Here is a 15,343-nt window from a genome sequence, read left to right on the forward strand (position 1 = left end):
GTTCATTTCTGTTTCCATTGACCGGCTGCAGGGGCTCTGCCAAGAGGCCAGTTTACTTACAGAAATGACATTTTCTCTGCACATCTGTGATGTGAGTTAAATCTGCAACTTCATTTCACCTGTAGGCACTAAGACAGTAGCTTCCAAACCTGGATGATCAATAGAATCCTCTGGGGAGACTTTTAAATCTACAGAATCTGAGCATCATCCTTGGAGATTCTGACTCAGTTGGCTGAGTGGCAGCCCAAAATCTGTCTTTAAAGCTTCCAAATAAATATAGATGGAAGCAACAAGATCTTTTTTTTTTCTGAGACCGAGTCTTGCTCTCTCACCCAGGATGGAGTGCAGTGGTGCAATCTCGGCTCACTGCAACCTCCGCCTCCCAGGTTCAAGCAATTCTCCCGCCTCAGCCTCCCGAGTAGCTGGGATTACAGGCACCCGCCACTGCACCCAGCTAATTTTTGTATTTTTAGTGGAGACGGGGTTTCACCAGGTTGGCCAGGCTGGTCTGGAACTCCTGACCTCATGATCTGCCCGCCTTGGCCTCCCAAAGTGCTGGGATTACAGACGTGAGCCACCACGCCCGGCCAAGATCTTATTTTTTTTAACCTATTAGAGTGTCAAAGATGACAAAGATTGATAATAGTGTTGATCATGGTGTGGGGGCTACAAATAGAGATGCCATTTTGAGGGAAGCAATTTGGCCATGTCTATCCGTTTCTAGGTGTTCACTCACGCAAGCAAATGACAGATGCACCAGGATATTCATTGCAGCATTATCTATAATAGAAAATAAAGGGCCGGGCATGGTGGTTCACACCTGTAATCCCAACACTTTGGGAAGCCGAGGTGGATGGATCACCTGAGGTCAGGAGTTCGAGACCTGCCTGGCCAACATAGTGAAACCCTGTCTCTACTAAAAATACAAAAATTACCCAGGAGTGGTGGTGCATGCCTGTAGTCCCAGCTACTTGGGAGGCTGAGGCAGGAGAATCACTTGAATCTCAGAGGCAGAGGTTGCAGTGAGCTGAGATCACACCACTGCACTCCAGCCTGGGTGACAGAGCGAGACTCTGTCTCAAAAAAAAACAAAAAAAAATTAGCCAGGCGTGGTGGCAGGTGCCTGTAATCCTAGCTACTCGGAAGGCTGAGGCAGGAGAATCGCTTGAACCCAGGAGGCAGAGGTTGCAGTGAGCCGAGATCACACCATTGCACTCCAGCCTGTGCAACAAGAGTGAAACTCTGTCTCAAAAAAAAAAAAAAAAAGAAAACAGTTGGAAACAACTTAAATGTCCATTGGTGGGGGGCTGATTACGTGAAATAGTGTATTCATACAATGAAATATTCTGCAGGCACTACAGAAAAGGAGATATACCTAGGTATAATTACATAGAAAGGTAATCATAATACACCCTTAAACTGAGGAAAAAGAAATTTGCAGATTAATAATATATACAACATGAGCCAATTTATATGAGGAAATCTACATTCACATATATATTTACATATACATAGAAAATTTGTCAAAAAGACACACTCTAAGTTATTCTTCTTCGTGTCCATGGGGAGTGAGTTTCCAAAAGCGGAAGAAACCAGTATAGCTTTACCTTGTAGTCTTCATGTTTACTTTATATACTTCTGTACTGTCAGTTTATTATGTGTTTTTAAATAAATAAATTTTGTCTTTAAAAAATTTTTTTAAAGCTTAATCAAAAAGAATTCAACCCTCCCTGGGTTCTTCTGATTATCAGCAGATCATGTGAACAGACCCAAAGCAGCTCACAGACAGGCCAGGCGCTAACAACTCAGCCCTCACAGCCAGGCGGCTCAAGTCACTGGGCAGCAGCAGACTAACTGTGCTGATATTGAACATTAACAAGCAGGAATGATAGCATAATAAAACCCAAGGGAGGGTGCATGTTTGGATCACTTGCTACAGACTTGCTTCTAGAGCAGGAGACCTGACAGCTCCTGCCCAATTGTACCCACTCAAGACACACTCAGCTCTGCACAGGCCAAGGACACATAGGGTGCTGACAACAAAGACTCCAGAGTTTCAACAGAACTCAGGAGTTTCGTGACAATGCACAGCTGTGCCTTGTTGGCACCAGGAGAGCACATGCTGGTGAGCCTTTAGCAAACAGCCAAGAGGGAGGGAGAGCAGCTACTCCATTGTTTAACTTCATGTCTGCTGAGTGTATCCAAATCCTGGAAAACCTACCTTTCATCTAAAAGGACCGCCCCTCCCATCCTGCCATGATCTCCCAGGTGACAGTTACACACACACACACACACACACACACACACACACTCTTACCTCCTCATTCTGATAGGCAGTCACGGCTATGAACTGGGTTTCAGGGAAGGAGCAGTTTGTTACCATTCGATGGGCACTTCCAACACGCACTATGTGAACCTGGGGTTCATATTTATGCAGAGAATTCAACATTATCTGTCGAGGCAGGAGAAGAGAAAGAGGAGAAAAGCAAAGCCCCGTGTATCGCAGGTGATAAAGAAGCCAGCATCTCCAGTTGGTCCCAAGCTCAGCACCACCCCGGTTAGGGACACACATTTCAAATCCTAGGCCACCTGAGCTGCCACCACACCTCTAAGAAACAAATGAAGGGAATTTTCCAGAAGCTCCAGGAAGCATAACACTGAAGCCTTTACAAGGGTGAGGGGTGGGTTGTCAGAGAGGAGTTATTCTTTTTTTTTTTTTTTTTTTTGAGACGGAGTCTCGCTCTGTCGCCCAGGCTGGAGTGCAGTGGCGCGGTCTCAGCTCACTGCAAGCTCCGCCTCCCGGGTTCACGCCATTCTCCTGCCTCAGCCTCCCGAGTAGCTGGGACTACAGGCGCCCGCCACCATGCCCGGCTAATTTTTTGTATTTTTAGTAGAGACGGGGTTTCACCGTGTTAGCCAGGATGGTCTCGATCTCCTGACCTCATGATCCACCCGCCTCGGCCTCCCAAAGTGCTGGGATTACAGGCGTGAGCCACCGCGCCCGGCTGAGGAGTTATTCTTAAGAGTGTTCAGTTTTCTGCCAAAATCTTGGCTTCCTTTTTTCCTTCCCCTATTTTCAGCACAACAATGTGGATTTCAATCCATCAAAATATATTGTTTGCCTTTTTTTCATTTGAGGAATCCTAATAACTCAAAATGCTGACAATGGGTGCATTTTCCAAGTGACTAAAGAATAGCGAAATCTGGCATCTGATGGCTACACTCTCTCTGAGTCAAATGAAAGGTGTAATGACAGTCTCCTGCTGTGAAATCTGGTAGGCAGTAACAATTTACTGTTCAATTTCCCGTTTTAATAAGGAACTGGAAGCTTCTGAGTATCACAGACTCGGGTAGTGTTACCTCTGGACACATGAACTCCTATGGTCCCTGCCATCTGAGCACAGAGATCAGAGAAGGGGCACATGGGCACAGGGTGGGAGGCTGAGGGAAAGCCAAACAGGCAGGTGGGAAAGAGAAGAATCCAGACCCTTTACTCTCATCTGTGTCTCCAATCCCCAGAAACTGCCTACATTATAGAAAGTAACTAGCAACCTTCTATAGCAGACTAGTATTCACAATCCTAACACAGAAAACAAGACGAAAAAGCCCCAAATGCTTGTTTACTCTAATTGGAGACCTGAAATAAAACCTTCCTTGTTTAAGGAAGGTTTGTTTGGAGTTTTTTTTTCTGAAAAACCAAAGCTGATTCAATATTCTATTGATAATTATCATAATGCCCAAGTGGAGGTAGTAATTATTTCATTTAGAAGCAGCTTTTTATGAAGGTATTTGTCTATTGCCAGCATGCCACTTATACTAAAAAAGGGGAGAGGGACTAACAAAACCCTGGTACCCACAAACATCTCCCTCCCAGAGCTGGGTAAAAAGCACAGCACACAAGACGAAACTATGAAAAGGGCCCCGGTGATTAAGTAAACCACTGCTCTCTCACTCTCTTAACATCAGGAAGTCCATTAAAAACTGAAAGCACCAATTAAGAGCTGTTTATTCTTGTTTACATTTGGACTCCCGGGAATAATAGGCTTCTGTGGGAGAAGAGGCTGGTGAGGACACCTCTAATTGCCTAAATGCACCCTTGATATTTCTTGATTGGTGTTGTGGGGAGGCCGGAGCGGGTGGCCAGGCCTGCCCACCTCATTCATACCTGCCCGCCTCCATTGAGCTTGTTGGTCAGCTTCACTTTGCTGAAGGAGATGGGAGCTTTCATCCAGTGGGCCCCAAAGTTGGGGGAGTCCGGGTGAATGTAGACGCAGCTGTGGCTGGAGACCTCTGGCTTGCCAGCGGGCACCCATTCCCCGTTGACATACTTCCAGCGGTGACTGTCCGTAGGGACAAAGTCCAGCAGGAGGGAGTACATGGCATTGGGGTCCAACCCTGTGACACTAATCTTTAGGACTGGAAACATCCGTCTAAAAGGAAAGGCAGAAACTTAGCCACAGGAGGGACGTTAGAGGAACTCTCACCTTGTCCAGGGGCCTCTCAATACTGAGACCTTCCACGGAATGCCCTGTGAGGAGGCCAAATAAACAGGGCCCAAGTCCACAACCCCAATTCTACTGGAGCTTCTTTTTATAAATGAATTTAATACTAGGGTTTCACTTTAAAACATGCTCCATTTTAAAGTCTGAAAACCACTGATGGAGTCATTTGACACAACAGGAACCTGAAGCCCAAGATGTATCAAATGCCACATCCCCACAGAAAGCTCTCTTCAAAGATTTCCCACTGGCACACTGATGCCACTGACCAGCCCTTCCCAACCTCACAAAGAACACTATTTCTGAATAATAGTAATAGCATTTATAGCAAAACATGCCAGCCTGGGCAACATAGTGAGACACCCCCATCTCAAAAAAAAAAAGAAATTAGCTGGGCATGGTAATCCCAGTTATTCGGGAGGCTGAGGTGGGAGGATTGCTTGAGCACAGGAGTTAGAGGCTGCAGTGAGCTGTGATGGTGCCACTGCACTCCAGCCTGGGTGACAGAGTGAGACCCTGTCTCAAAAAAACAAAAACAGGGTTACATGTTAAGTAAGTGAGAGGAACTCTTAACCGTACAAAGTGAGACCAGTTCTTTCCTCCAGGATGCCTCAGGGCCTTTAACATACCCATGTACACCACGGGACTTTTTGAAGAAAGCGTGGGAATGTGCACACCCTAAATGTATGTGACAGTGGGATTATCATTTAACTAAGCATTTTATGAGAATTTGTGTCCAAAGAACACAGTTTGAGACATGCAGATCTAGATTCATCGATCCTTCTTCTACATGCTAGAATAATAACAACAAGTTTACTCTCACAAATATTTGGAGAAACTATCCAAGTACCTGGCTTATAAGTCTAGAACATTTTCATCATCCTGAAAAGAAACCCCATGGCCATTAGCAGTTACTCCCTATTCTATTTAGACTTCTTTTTTTTTTCAGATGGAGTCTCTGCCTCCTGGGTTCAAGTGATTCTCCTGCCTCAGCCTCCAGGAGAGTAGCTGGAATTACAGATGTGTGCCACCACGACTGGCTAATTTTTGGATTTTTAGTAGAGACAGGGTTTCACCATGTTGGCCAGGCTGGTCTCAAACTCTCAACCTCAGGCGATCCGCCTGCCTCAGACTCCCAAAGTGCTGGAATTACAGGTGTGAGCCACCATGCTTGGCCTCTATTTAGACTTCATATCACCAGAAAAAAAGCAGAGAGAAGTAGTTTCTGCCCGCTAGGCAGGAGAGAGGCAGAGTTGATGTCCTTTGTGATTCCAACTCCAAAGTCACTGCCTAAGGTAAGATTTTGGAGCCAAAGCAAGGCCAGGCTAGCCAAAGGGCTTGGGTGTAATGGTAATATGGCCAACACTTACAGAGCACTCACTAGGTGCCAGGCATGGGAATAAGCACTTTACATGAACTAACTCAGTGAGTTCTTCACAACAACTTTATGAGGCTGTGTTGGTGTGTTCAAGGAGAGAAAATTAATTTAAATGGGAGGCTAGGACAAGTATATAAATTAAGTAAAATTTCTAGGGAGAAAAATGCATCAGACGATGCATTCCAAATCCAGGTCTTCGCTGAGAACTGCATTATCCACCTCAACACTCCTCATCCCTTAGTGAGATGATTGCACTTTTACATTAACTAAAATGATACACCTCCTCTAGGGCGGCTGCCTGTGTGATGTAAAATCTTCATGTTGCATTTTCTTTTGTTCTTTCTTCAATAGAAGGATTATTGTCTTTTATTTTCTCCTACTATCAGATTAAACGATTCCCTTTTACGATATATTTTAATGTTTTCAATTATCTTAATAATATTGGCCAATTGTAGACAACAGAAGGATCCTGAGAACACAAATGCCGTTTGCAAAGAATCATAAAAGTGGGCATCAGAAATGATTCTAGGGATCATATAGGGTTATTCTGACAGCCAGCAGTCAGACCTGTTTATATGAGATATATGGAGACATGGTCTCTGTGTTCTGGTCCAGTGTTTCTTCTGAAGTACTAAAGTTTACTTTTTATATTATTTTAAAGAAAACACAAGAGTGGCATGTGTATAATTGTCATTTTGCATACTAAAGTTAAAAAGTACCAAAGGAGTTTAAGTCCAGCCTGGGCAACATGGCAAAACCCCATCTCCATAAAAAATACAAAATTTAGCCAGGCATGGTGGTGCACACCTGTAGTTCCAGCTATTGGGGAGGCTGAAGCAGGAGGATCACTTGAGCATGGAAGGTCGAGGCTGCAGTGAGCTATTATCACACCACTGTACTCCAGGCTGGGTGATAGAGTGAGATTGTGTCTCAAAAAAAAAAAGTACCAAAACTTTTCTCAATAAGACTATATAGTACACATAAAAGTAAGAACAAAAACTCATAAAACATATAATATATTACTCATGCACTAAACTGCCAGAGTAATGATGCAATTGTTCAAGCATGAGAGCATGGCTGGTGTCTTCATGATAAGAAATGTTAGGACGTTTCATAAAGTTCTGACTTATGATTTAAGAAATGACTTCATGCAAGACACTTTTGTTTGTTTTATTTTTATTTAAAGGTGTCTGACTGTGTTGCCCAGGCTGCTTTCAAATTCCTGGGCTCAACTCCTACGTCAGCCTCCCATAGTGCTGGGACTACAGGTGTAAGCCACAGTGCCTAACCGCAAGATTGTTTTTCTAATGATAATAGTTATCATGTACAGTCAGGCCTCCACATTCCCAGGGCCTGCATCTGTAGATTCAACCAAATGCAAATTGAAAAATTTGAAAAGAAATAATACAACAATAAAAAATAATACAAATAAAAACAATATGACATAACTATTTACATAGCATTAACATTGTATTACGTATTATAAATAATCCAGAAATAACTTAAGTATATGGGAGGATGTGCATAGGTTATATGCAAAATATTCTAGTCCATTTTATATAAGGAACTTCAGCATCCTCAGATTTTGATATTTGCAGGGGCCTGGAACCAATCCTCTGTGGATGCCACGGGATGGCTGTACTGAGTTTTGCTCTGCACCTAGGACTTTGCGTAGGTGAATATTTCACTTAAGTGAAATACAACTTAAGTCTTACTTCACCCACAAGGAGGTTATTATGCCAGTTTTATAGATGAGGAAACTGGGACTCAGAAAACACACATTACATTTCATTCACTACTCCTTTTTTTTTTACTCTCTTTTCCTTTCTTATTAGCTTCTCAAAGCTAACATGGTTGAGCCCAGTGAAAGGAAAAGTCCCCCTCAAAGTTTTCCCAAATCTTAATACCTACTTAGAGATTTATTTGCCCATTTGACAAATGGTTTTTTAGTGCCTGCTCTATCCCAGGAACTGTTCTAGGTGGGAATTCAATGACAAAAATTGCAGACCCAGTATCTTCTTGTTCATGAAGCTTACATTCTAACAAAGTCAGGCAACAAACATGTCAATAAATCTTTGTTGTTTCTTTAACATGTAAGATCATTTGGGGCTGGGTGTGGTGGCTCATGCCAATAATCCCAGCACTTTGAGAGGCCAAGATGGGAGGATCACTTGAGGCCCAGAGTTTGAGACCAGTCTGGTCAATTTAACGAGACCCCATCTCTATTAAAAAAAAAAATCATTTCAAATTGCAAGAGTGCCAAGAAGGAACTAAAATGCATGATGTCACAGAAGGAGACTAAAGGATGAGAAGCTACTTTAGCCATATCTGAACAGGAAGTGACATTTGAGCTAAGACCTAAATAATGAGAAGGAATGACTCATGCAAAATGTTAGAGGAGGTGCACTTAGAGGCAAAGGAAATAGCAAGTACAATCGCCCTTAGATTTAAATAGCCCCACTCTATTCAGAAACTAAAAGAGAAGACCAAAGTGGCTGAGGCAAAGTAAGGGGAAAATTCCAATTATTATCCTCACTGCTAATAGGTTAGAGTGCCCTCCTCTTAACTCTCTCAACTATATTATGTGAGATCTCATAAAGAGTGTAGCATGACTTTTCGTTCCAGAATAAGAAAATGTGTAATGGCTTTCCATCTTTCATGCTATGGTCAGAGCTGTAACTGATGTTTCAAAGAAGCCATGATCAATCAAAAGATGCTTAACATCATCAGCCATCAGAGAAATGCAAAATCCAAACCACAGTGAGATGCCACTTCATGGCCACTAGGATGGCTGCAATATGAAAAGCAGACAATAAAAAGCATTGGTGAAGATGTAGAGAAATTGGAATCCTCATACATTGCTGGCAGGAATGTAAAATGACGCAGCCACTTTGGAAAATAGTCTGGCAATTCCTCACTTGGTTAAATATACAGTTTCTCAATAATCCAGCAATTCCACTCCTAGGTATATACACAAGGAAAATGAAAACATAGTTCCATGCAAACATTTGTACACAGAGGTACATAGCAACATTATGCATAATAGCTAAAATGTAGAAAAATGCAAATGTCCATGAACTGATGAAGGATAAATAAAATGTGTTATATCCATACAATGGAGTATTTGTCAATAAAAAAGATGAAGTGCTGATACATGCTACAACATTGATGAACCTTGACTACATTACGCTAAGTAAAAGAAGTTGTTCACAAAGGACCACATATTGTATGATTCCCAGGATATCAAATGTCCATGATATGAAATAGGTAACTCTATAGAAACAGAAAGTAGATTAGTGGTTGCCAGAGGAGGTGACTGCTAAGGGTGCAGGGCTTCCTTTTGAAGCAATAAAAATGTTCTAAAATTAATTGTGGAGATGGATGCACAACTCTGCGAATTACTGAGAACCACTGAACTATACACTTCAAATGGATGAGCTGTATGGCATGTGAATTATATCATCATAAAGCTGTTAATAAAAACAAAGAAGTCACAGTGTCTTGTCTCTTAGAAGGAGGACATATCTGGGAAATGGTAGAATGATTAATTGCTCTATTTTCTTTAGTATTGCATTTGCCAAGAACTTTATAATTATTTTTTGTTTTTATCACTACGTAAATAAACTGAGAAATGACTATTTTTTAATCCATTCCCTATTTTAATACATTTTTAATACATTCCCTATTATGGCAATGAGGAATAAATAAGTCAGTCAACTTGCCTAAGATCTTGTAACTGGGAATGGAACTCACCCTGCCTCCAAGCCAAGTTCCCCTCCTCCCACCCCACTTTCCCCTCTTTTGTCTCACAATGACACGGACGCATTATCTAGGGATCCAGTAACTAATTGATCTGTGATTACCACTCGTGATCAGGCTTTATTTTCAGGAATTAACTGCACTTCCAATCAAGGTGATTTTTTTCCCCATTTTTTTCCTAGATGTAGCTAACATAGAGAAACCCAGAGTATGAGGGATAAGAAATATGTAAATCAGTCCCTAAGTAACAGCATAATTTCACTTAATCCACCCTGGAGAGAAAGCCTTCTTGGAGAGAAAGAGAGGAAAATGTAGCAGGGTAAATAAGCACTCCTCAAGAAAACCACACCTGAAGAACCACAGGTGGTTGGGCTTTGCCCATAAACTGTTGGGCTTTTATTATGAGACCAGCTTTCCAGTTTTATTTCACTGACAGGGAATCTCCAGAAGTCAGTGCTGCTGGAGGAGGCTATGAGAAGTGAGGTTTGCAGGAAGAAAGAGGGGCAGAGATGAGGCAGATTTTACAGGTGAGGGAATAGCAGAGAGTTAAAAGCAAATTCAAAAAGTTAAACTTGTAAACACTTTCCTCCATCTCTCCTCAAAACTCTACTATTTATCAAATACTCATCAGAACTTTTAGAGGGGTGTGTGTGTGTGTGTGTGTGTGTGACATACATGGTGCATGGATGCTGACATTTATGTGAAGGTGAGCAGGCATAAGAATAGCAACAGGTGTCAATTAAAGATAAATAAACGAAGGGAAAAAAACAACAGCATTAGGGAAGCAAGGTGGCCTGGTTAAAGGCAGATTACATAAATACATATGATCTTCTTGAGCTGTAATTTTAAAGTTCAGAGAAAAATACCCATGGGCTGTAGGGACATGGAAATGTATTGGCCTGATGTGCAACTTTACTTTTCTCCTCTCTTGTACTGCCCTTACTGGAGACTATGAACAGCAACTCAGTGGCACTGCACCAATACCCCTTAATCATCGAGCACTGGTGAATCATCGAAACTAATCGGCAAATTTAAACTTAGCAATTCCCACCTCTTATTTTATGATGACAAGAAATATAGCATTTTCCCCTTAGGTGAAAATGTTACAAGTAAAGAAAACAAAAGCAAGAGATTTGATTTTTTTTTTTTTTTTTTTTGAGACACGGTCTCACTCTGTTGCCCAGGCTCGTGTGCAGTGGTGTGATCACTGCAACCTTGACCTCCCCAGGGTCAGGTGATCTCCCACCTCAGCCTCCCAAGTAGCTGGGACTACAGGTAGGTGTCACCATGCCCAGCTAATTGTTTGTATTTTTTGGAGAGACAGGGTTTCTCCATGTTGCCCAGGCTGTTCTAAAACTTCTGAGCTCAAGTGATCAACCTACCTGGGCCTCCTGGCTAGTTGTTTAAATTTTTTGTAGAGAAGAAGTCTCCCTATATTGCCCAGTCTGGTCTCAAACTCCTGGGCTCAAGCAATCCTCCCACTTCAGCCTCCCAAAGTGCTGGGATTACAGACATGAGCTGCCATGCTAGCAAGCAATTTAATGTATTAACCTCTGAAGTCTGAAATGAATTCTTTCTGCAAACTAAAGTATAAGTTTCCAGCTTAAAGGATGGACATGAAAGGGAATACTGGCTGGATACACTAGAGATGACTCAAATGAGCTCTAAAGAGGTATTATACTTATTACTGTTGTATCTAAAGGACTATTAACTATGAATAACTAAAAGTTTTCAATTTTAAAAAGAGAGGGAGGAAGAAAAGGCTGAAAGGGAAAAGAAGTAGTAGACTGGGGGAGGGGAGAGAAAGAAAGAAAAGGAGGAAGAGAGAGAGAGAAAGGAAGGAACGAAAGAAGGGAGGCCAACATCAGGATCCCAGTTTCTGGAGATAATTCCGTGTTTTTCGGAGAAAAGCCTTTCTCTTTACAGCTTCTGATCAATGTCAGAGGCAAGCTTCCTATTTATATATGTGAAAGTAGATCTCCACTTGACAATGAGTCTTTTCACTCTTTCATCGGCCCATCTCATGCTATTTCAAGATTTGCTATTTTCATGCAGAACAATGAGACCTCAAGTGTACAGGAGTTACCACCCCAAATGATGCTTTTTCAAAAAGTCAAGGTGACAATGTCAATGAAAAAGGGCCCAGGTGACATTATGAATGAAAAAGGCTAGGACTGGGTAATCATACCAGGAACATTCTTCTCCACAGGGAAGGGCCACAAATCTACCTGCACCAGGTGAAGAAGTTGGTGTGGAGGGCAAGGATTTGAAGGAGACACACAGAGTCTATAGACATAGGAGAATGGGTAGAAAGGAGGCATAGAGGAATAAATAGTTAGGGAGAAAAGAGAGAAGGAAGAAGGGAGTAAAGAAGATGAAGCAAGAAAGATGTCTATATTAACAAAGGTAAAGTGTGACTAATGGTTTAATCTGAGAAACTAAGAGGTTGGGGGTAATTTCAGACCAAGTTCATTCATTATTAAGTACATCAATTTCTTATGGACTTGTCTTCCCTTCTTTAATCAAAGTATAAAGGAAACTTTCTATCTCCTGGCAAAATCTTGACCCTAAAGGGCTCAGAGAGCTTAGGAGAATTTAAGAAAAAGATTTCATCTATAGGAAGACGGCAAACACAGCAGGACATCCATAGATAAGAACAACCAAGTTCACCGCAATCAGACTTTTTCTACAAAGAATATTGTTCATGTAGCTAATATTAAATGACTTTAAAGATGAAGGATTTTGTTTTGCTTTTTAAAGACAGGGTCTCACCGTGTTGCCCAGACTGATCCCGGGCTCAAGGATCCCTTGCCTCAGCCTCCTGCGTAGCTGGGACAACAGGAGCACACCACCACGCTGGGTTGATGTGAAGAATATTACATTTTAAATATAGGGGAAAATTACATAGGCAATAAAAAGGCAAGATAAAACTTTTCTTAAATGGTAAAAGTACATTCCAATGTAACATATTATTAAATTGGAATTTATCATGGTTTCAGAAACTTTTATTATTTATTCCTTATTGAAATAGATGAACCATATATTGACTTGGTAATTGTACTTATTTTTACTTTAATATATGGCCAATTTGACAGCCAAATCAATAGCATAAGGCTAGGTATTACTGTAATTAGTATCCAATAATACAAAGAAAAATAAGCAGAATGTTCTACCTATAATCAGATATAATAAAATTTTTACAGTTGCATCTTTGCCCATTTTTAAAGGGTCAAAGACTAAATCCAATTAAGAATTTGGTGTAATTCTGTGAAATTAAAACTATGTTTTATGTTTTCTTCTATGAAAGAAGCTAAAAATAATGTGTAAATACAGGTCAAGAGAAGGAACTATAATTACAGTAACAATATTAAAAGCAATAAATCTATATGAAATAAGTGTGGAACCCATTTTGAGAAAGAATATATAAAAATCAAGCAAGGTTGATATTCCTGCTGCTGGTATAATCGCAATTTCTTGAAATGCCCTAATTCAGGTATGGCTTTCATTTTAGAAAGCATTTTAATGCCATGTAACAGCTCTTGAGTTCATAACTCTTCAAGATTGACAAGAAATAGTTCATTTTCTATACTGTGCTTTATTAAAATATAGAAAACCGAGACATCAGGAATGGAAGCACTTTGCACAAGGACAAAAGCCTGACAGAAAGAAGTTCAGATGGCCTCGGCTCTTCTCTTTTATCAGAATTCTCTCGAGGGTGTCATAATTAGAGTTCAGCCAAAACTAAGCCTACTGAAAATGCCTTTCAGCATTTTGTACTTTTGTGACCATGTGTATGAAAAGCTATGTGAACACCAGCTGAATGTTGGAGCTAGTTTGGCCAAGCTGCGAGCGGTGAGATTTTGTTTCAAAATATTTGCGTCTCCCCTACGAAGTGAAATCTTCTAATATTACCTGGACAGCCCCTTAGCAGACTAGGTTTAATAGAATCTGAGAAATGCCACCAGAGATCAGTTTCAGTTAATCCCTAAATTTGTTGCACTGATAAGAAAGAAGGCATCTTCTTTTCTCTAAAGCAGAATAATATGTTTTCATTCACTATTACTGCAACAGCTTTCATATCATCACAAACACACACAATCTCAAATGAACACTCACCACAAACACACACGGGGAAGCAGATGAAGTGATAGGCAATGAGTTTACATTTGCCCTTTTGCTTCCAATCTTCAACTAGCCAAACATTTCTGGCAAGTTTGCTATACTTAGGAGGAGATCATCCAGCTTCCAAATAAAGTTGTCTTTCACCTTATCTGGACGGAGTTGGGGCTCAGGTCTGCGATAGGGTATGCAGCTAGTCACAAATTAATATTATTTTCTGACATTTAAGTCCATTTTCCCATCCCAATGGGGCATGCCCTCCCACTTTATGGTAATTTCCCCAGAATTTCTCCATTTAAAATGCACATAAGACAGGTGGCTTCATCCTCTGATGATCTCAGATAAATTAATTAAGTTGGCTGGAGGAAAGCCATTGGAGACAGTCGTTCCTGTAAGCATGTTTAATCAGATCCCGCCGCCTCTGAGTGAAGAGCGGCAGCCTCTTCAATATTCAAGGGGTCTCATCTCTCCTGCCAAGCCCTGCCAGCCCACGCGGGGCGGCAGATAAACTCACCTGCCATTCTTGGTCACAATCATCTCATTAGTGACTTCCTTGAATCTCTGCCAGAGAGGTGCATCCTCCAGGATGATCTGAAGTTGCTTCTCCGTAGGGTCGCCTTTTTCCCTCCCTGCCTGAAGCTCACTCTCCACCACATTGAGCAGATGAGAAACAGTGCCATCGCTGGGCTTCCGAGTGCCCAGCTCACTCATGGCCATAGGCACTTCTCGAACTTTGCCGAGAGCCGTTACCTACCTTGCCTGCTTCTAGCTTCTTCCTTCCCTCACTTGCCTGCTTTTCAAACCCACTTGAACAGTGCTTGGGGAGCGGAGAGAAGATACCCTGGCTCTTGCCTAAGCTCCTAGGATGACACCCCTTAAAAGTCTCCACATTATGCCACCAACCTGTTAAGCTTTAGTTGGGGAGCGGGGTGGAGGCAGGGGAGAGGTAGGGAAGAAAAAGCCCTCTCTTAATTACTCATTGGATCAGGTGGGAGAGAGCCTGGCTTTCCCATTGGCTGCCGTGCACAGAGTAGATATTTAAGAAGAGTACTCCATCCAAATTATCAGGCTTTTATCTTGTTGTACCTGAAGAGGTCTAATCGGTGTATTGAGGACCATTTTCCCATTAATTAAAATTATTCCAGGCCCAGACTGCACTGTCAGGCAAATCATGTTTGTGCATAAATCATGACATGTGGCACCTATAAAGAAAAGGGTCCTGGGGAGAATCGACAAACTTGATGCCCAGGCTATAAGCTACTCTCCAGCATCTTAGACGAAGGCTCTGGAGGGAAGAAAGCATGTATGGAAGGTCCAAGGCACTGTGCCAAGAAACATGACTACTGTACCAGAGAATAAAGGAAGACACTCTGTGTGCCACTGCTCAAGGGTCAGGGCTCCGGAGAAAAGAAAAGAGCTCAGAATCTCTTTCTCCCAGGGTGTCCCCTACTGATCATCTCTCTCCTGAATGTCCTATACTTGCTCACACCCCACTTTTCTCAAGGGCCCTCCTCACCTCCTACAAATGGAGCTGTGAATGTTGTCCTTCCTCCCTAGAGTCTAGAACCCCAATTTTTGTTATCTCTAG

General features: G+C 41.8%; 1 protein-coding gene across 2 annotated transcripts in view; it reads right to left on the reverse strand.

Annotated features, from left to right (window-relative positions):
• Nucleotides 1–15,343, reverse strand: part of TBX19 (T-box transcription factor 19) — a 41,224-nt gene that overhangs the window by 18,827 nt on the left and 7,054 nt on the right. Inside the window, exons 1-3 of one of the 2 annotated variants that reach the window (XM_001174854.7) lie at nt 14,270–14,686; nt 4,166–4,430; nt 2,318–2,452 (exon numbers count right to left, since the gene is read on the reverse strand). In XM_001174854.7, the coding sequence (XP_001174854.2) occupies nt 2,318–2,452; nt 4,166–4,430; nt 14,270–14,472 (603 nt within the window). In that variant the 5' untranslated portion in view covers nt 14,473–14,686. Of the gene's footprint in view, nt 1–2,317; nt 2,453–4,165; nt 4,431–14,269; nt 14,687–15,343 lie in introns of those variants that run through there. The other variant, XM_063811556.1, reaches the window with a different exon arrangement.

Source organism: Pan troglodytes, chromosome 1, assembly GCF_028858775.2.
Source record: "Pan troglodytes isolate AG18354 chromosome 1, NHGRI_mPanTro3-v2.0_pri, whole genome shotgun sequence".
NCBI lineage: Eukaryota > Metazoa > Chordata > Mammalia > Primates > Hominidae > Pan > Pan troglodytes.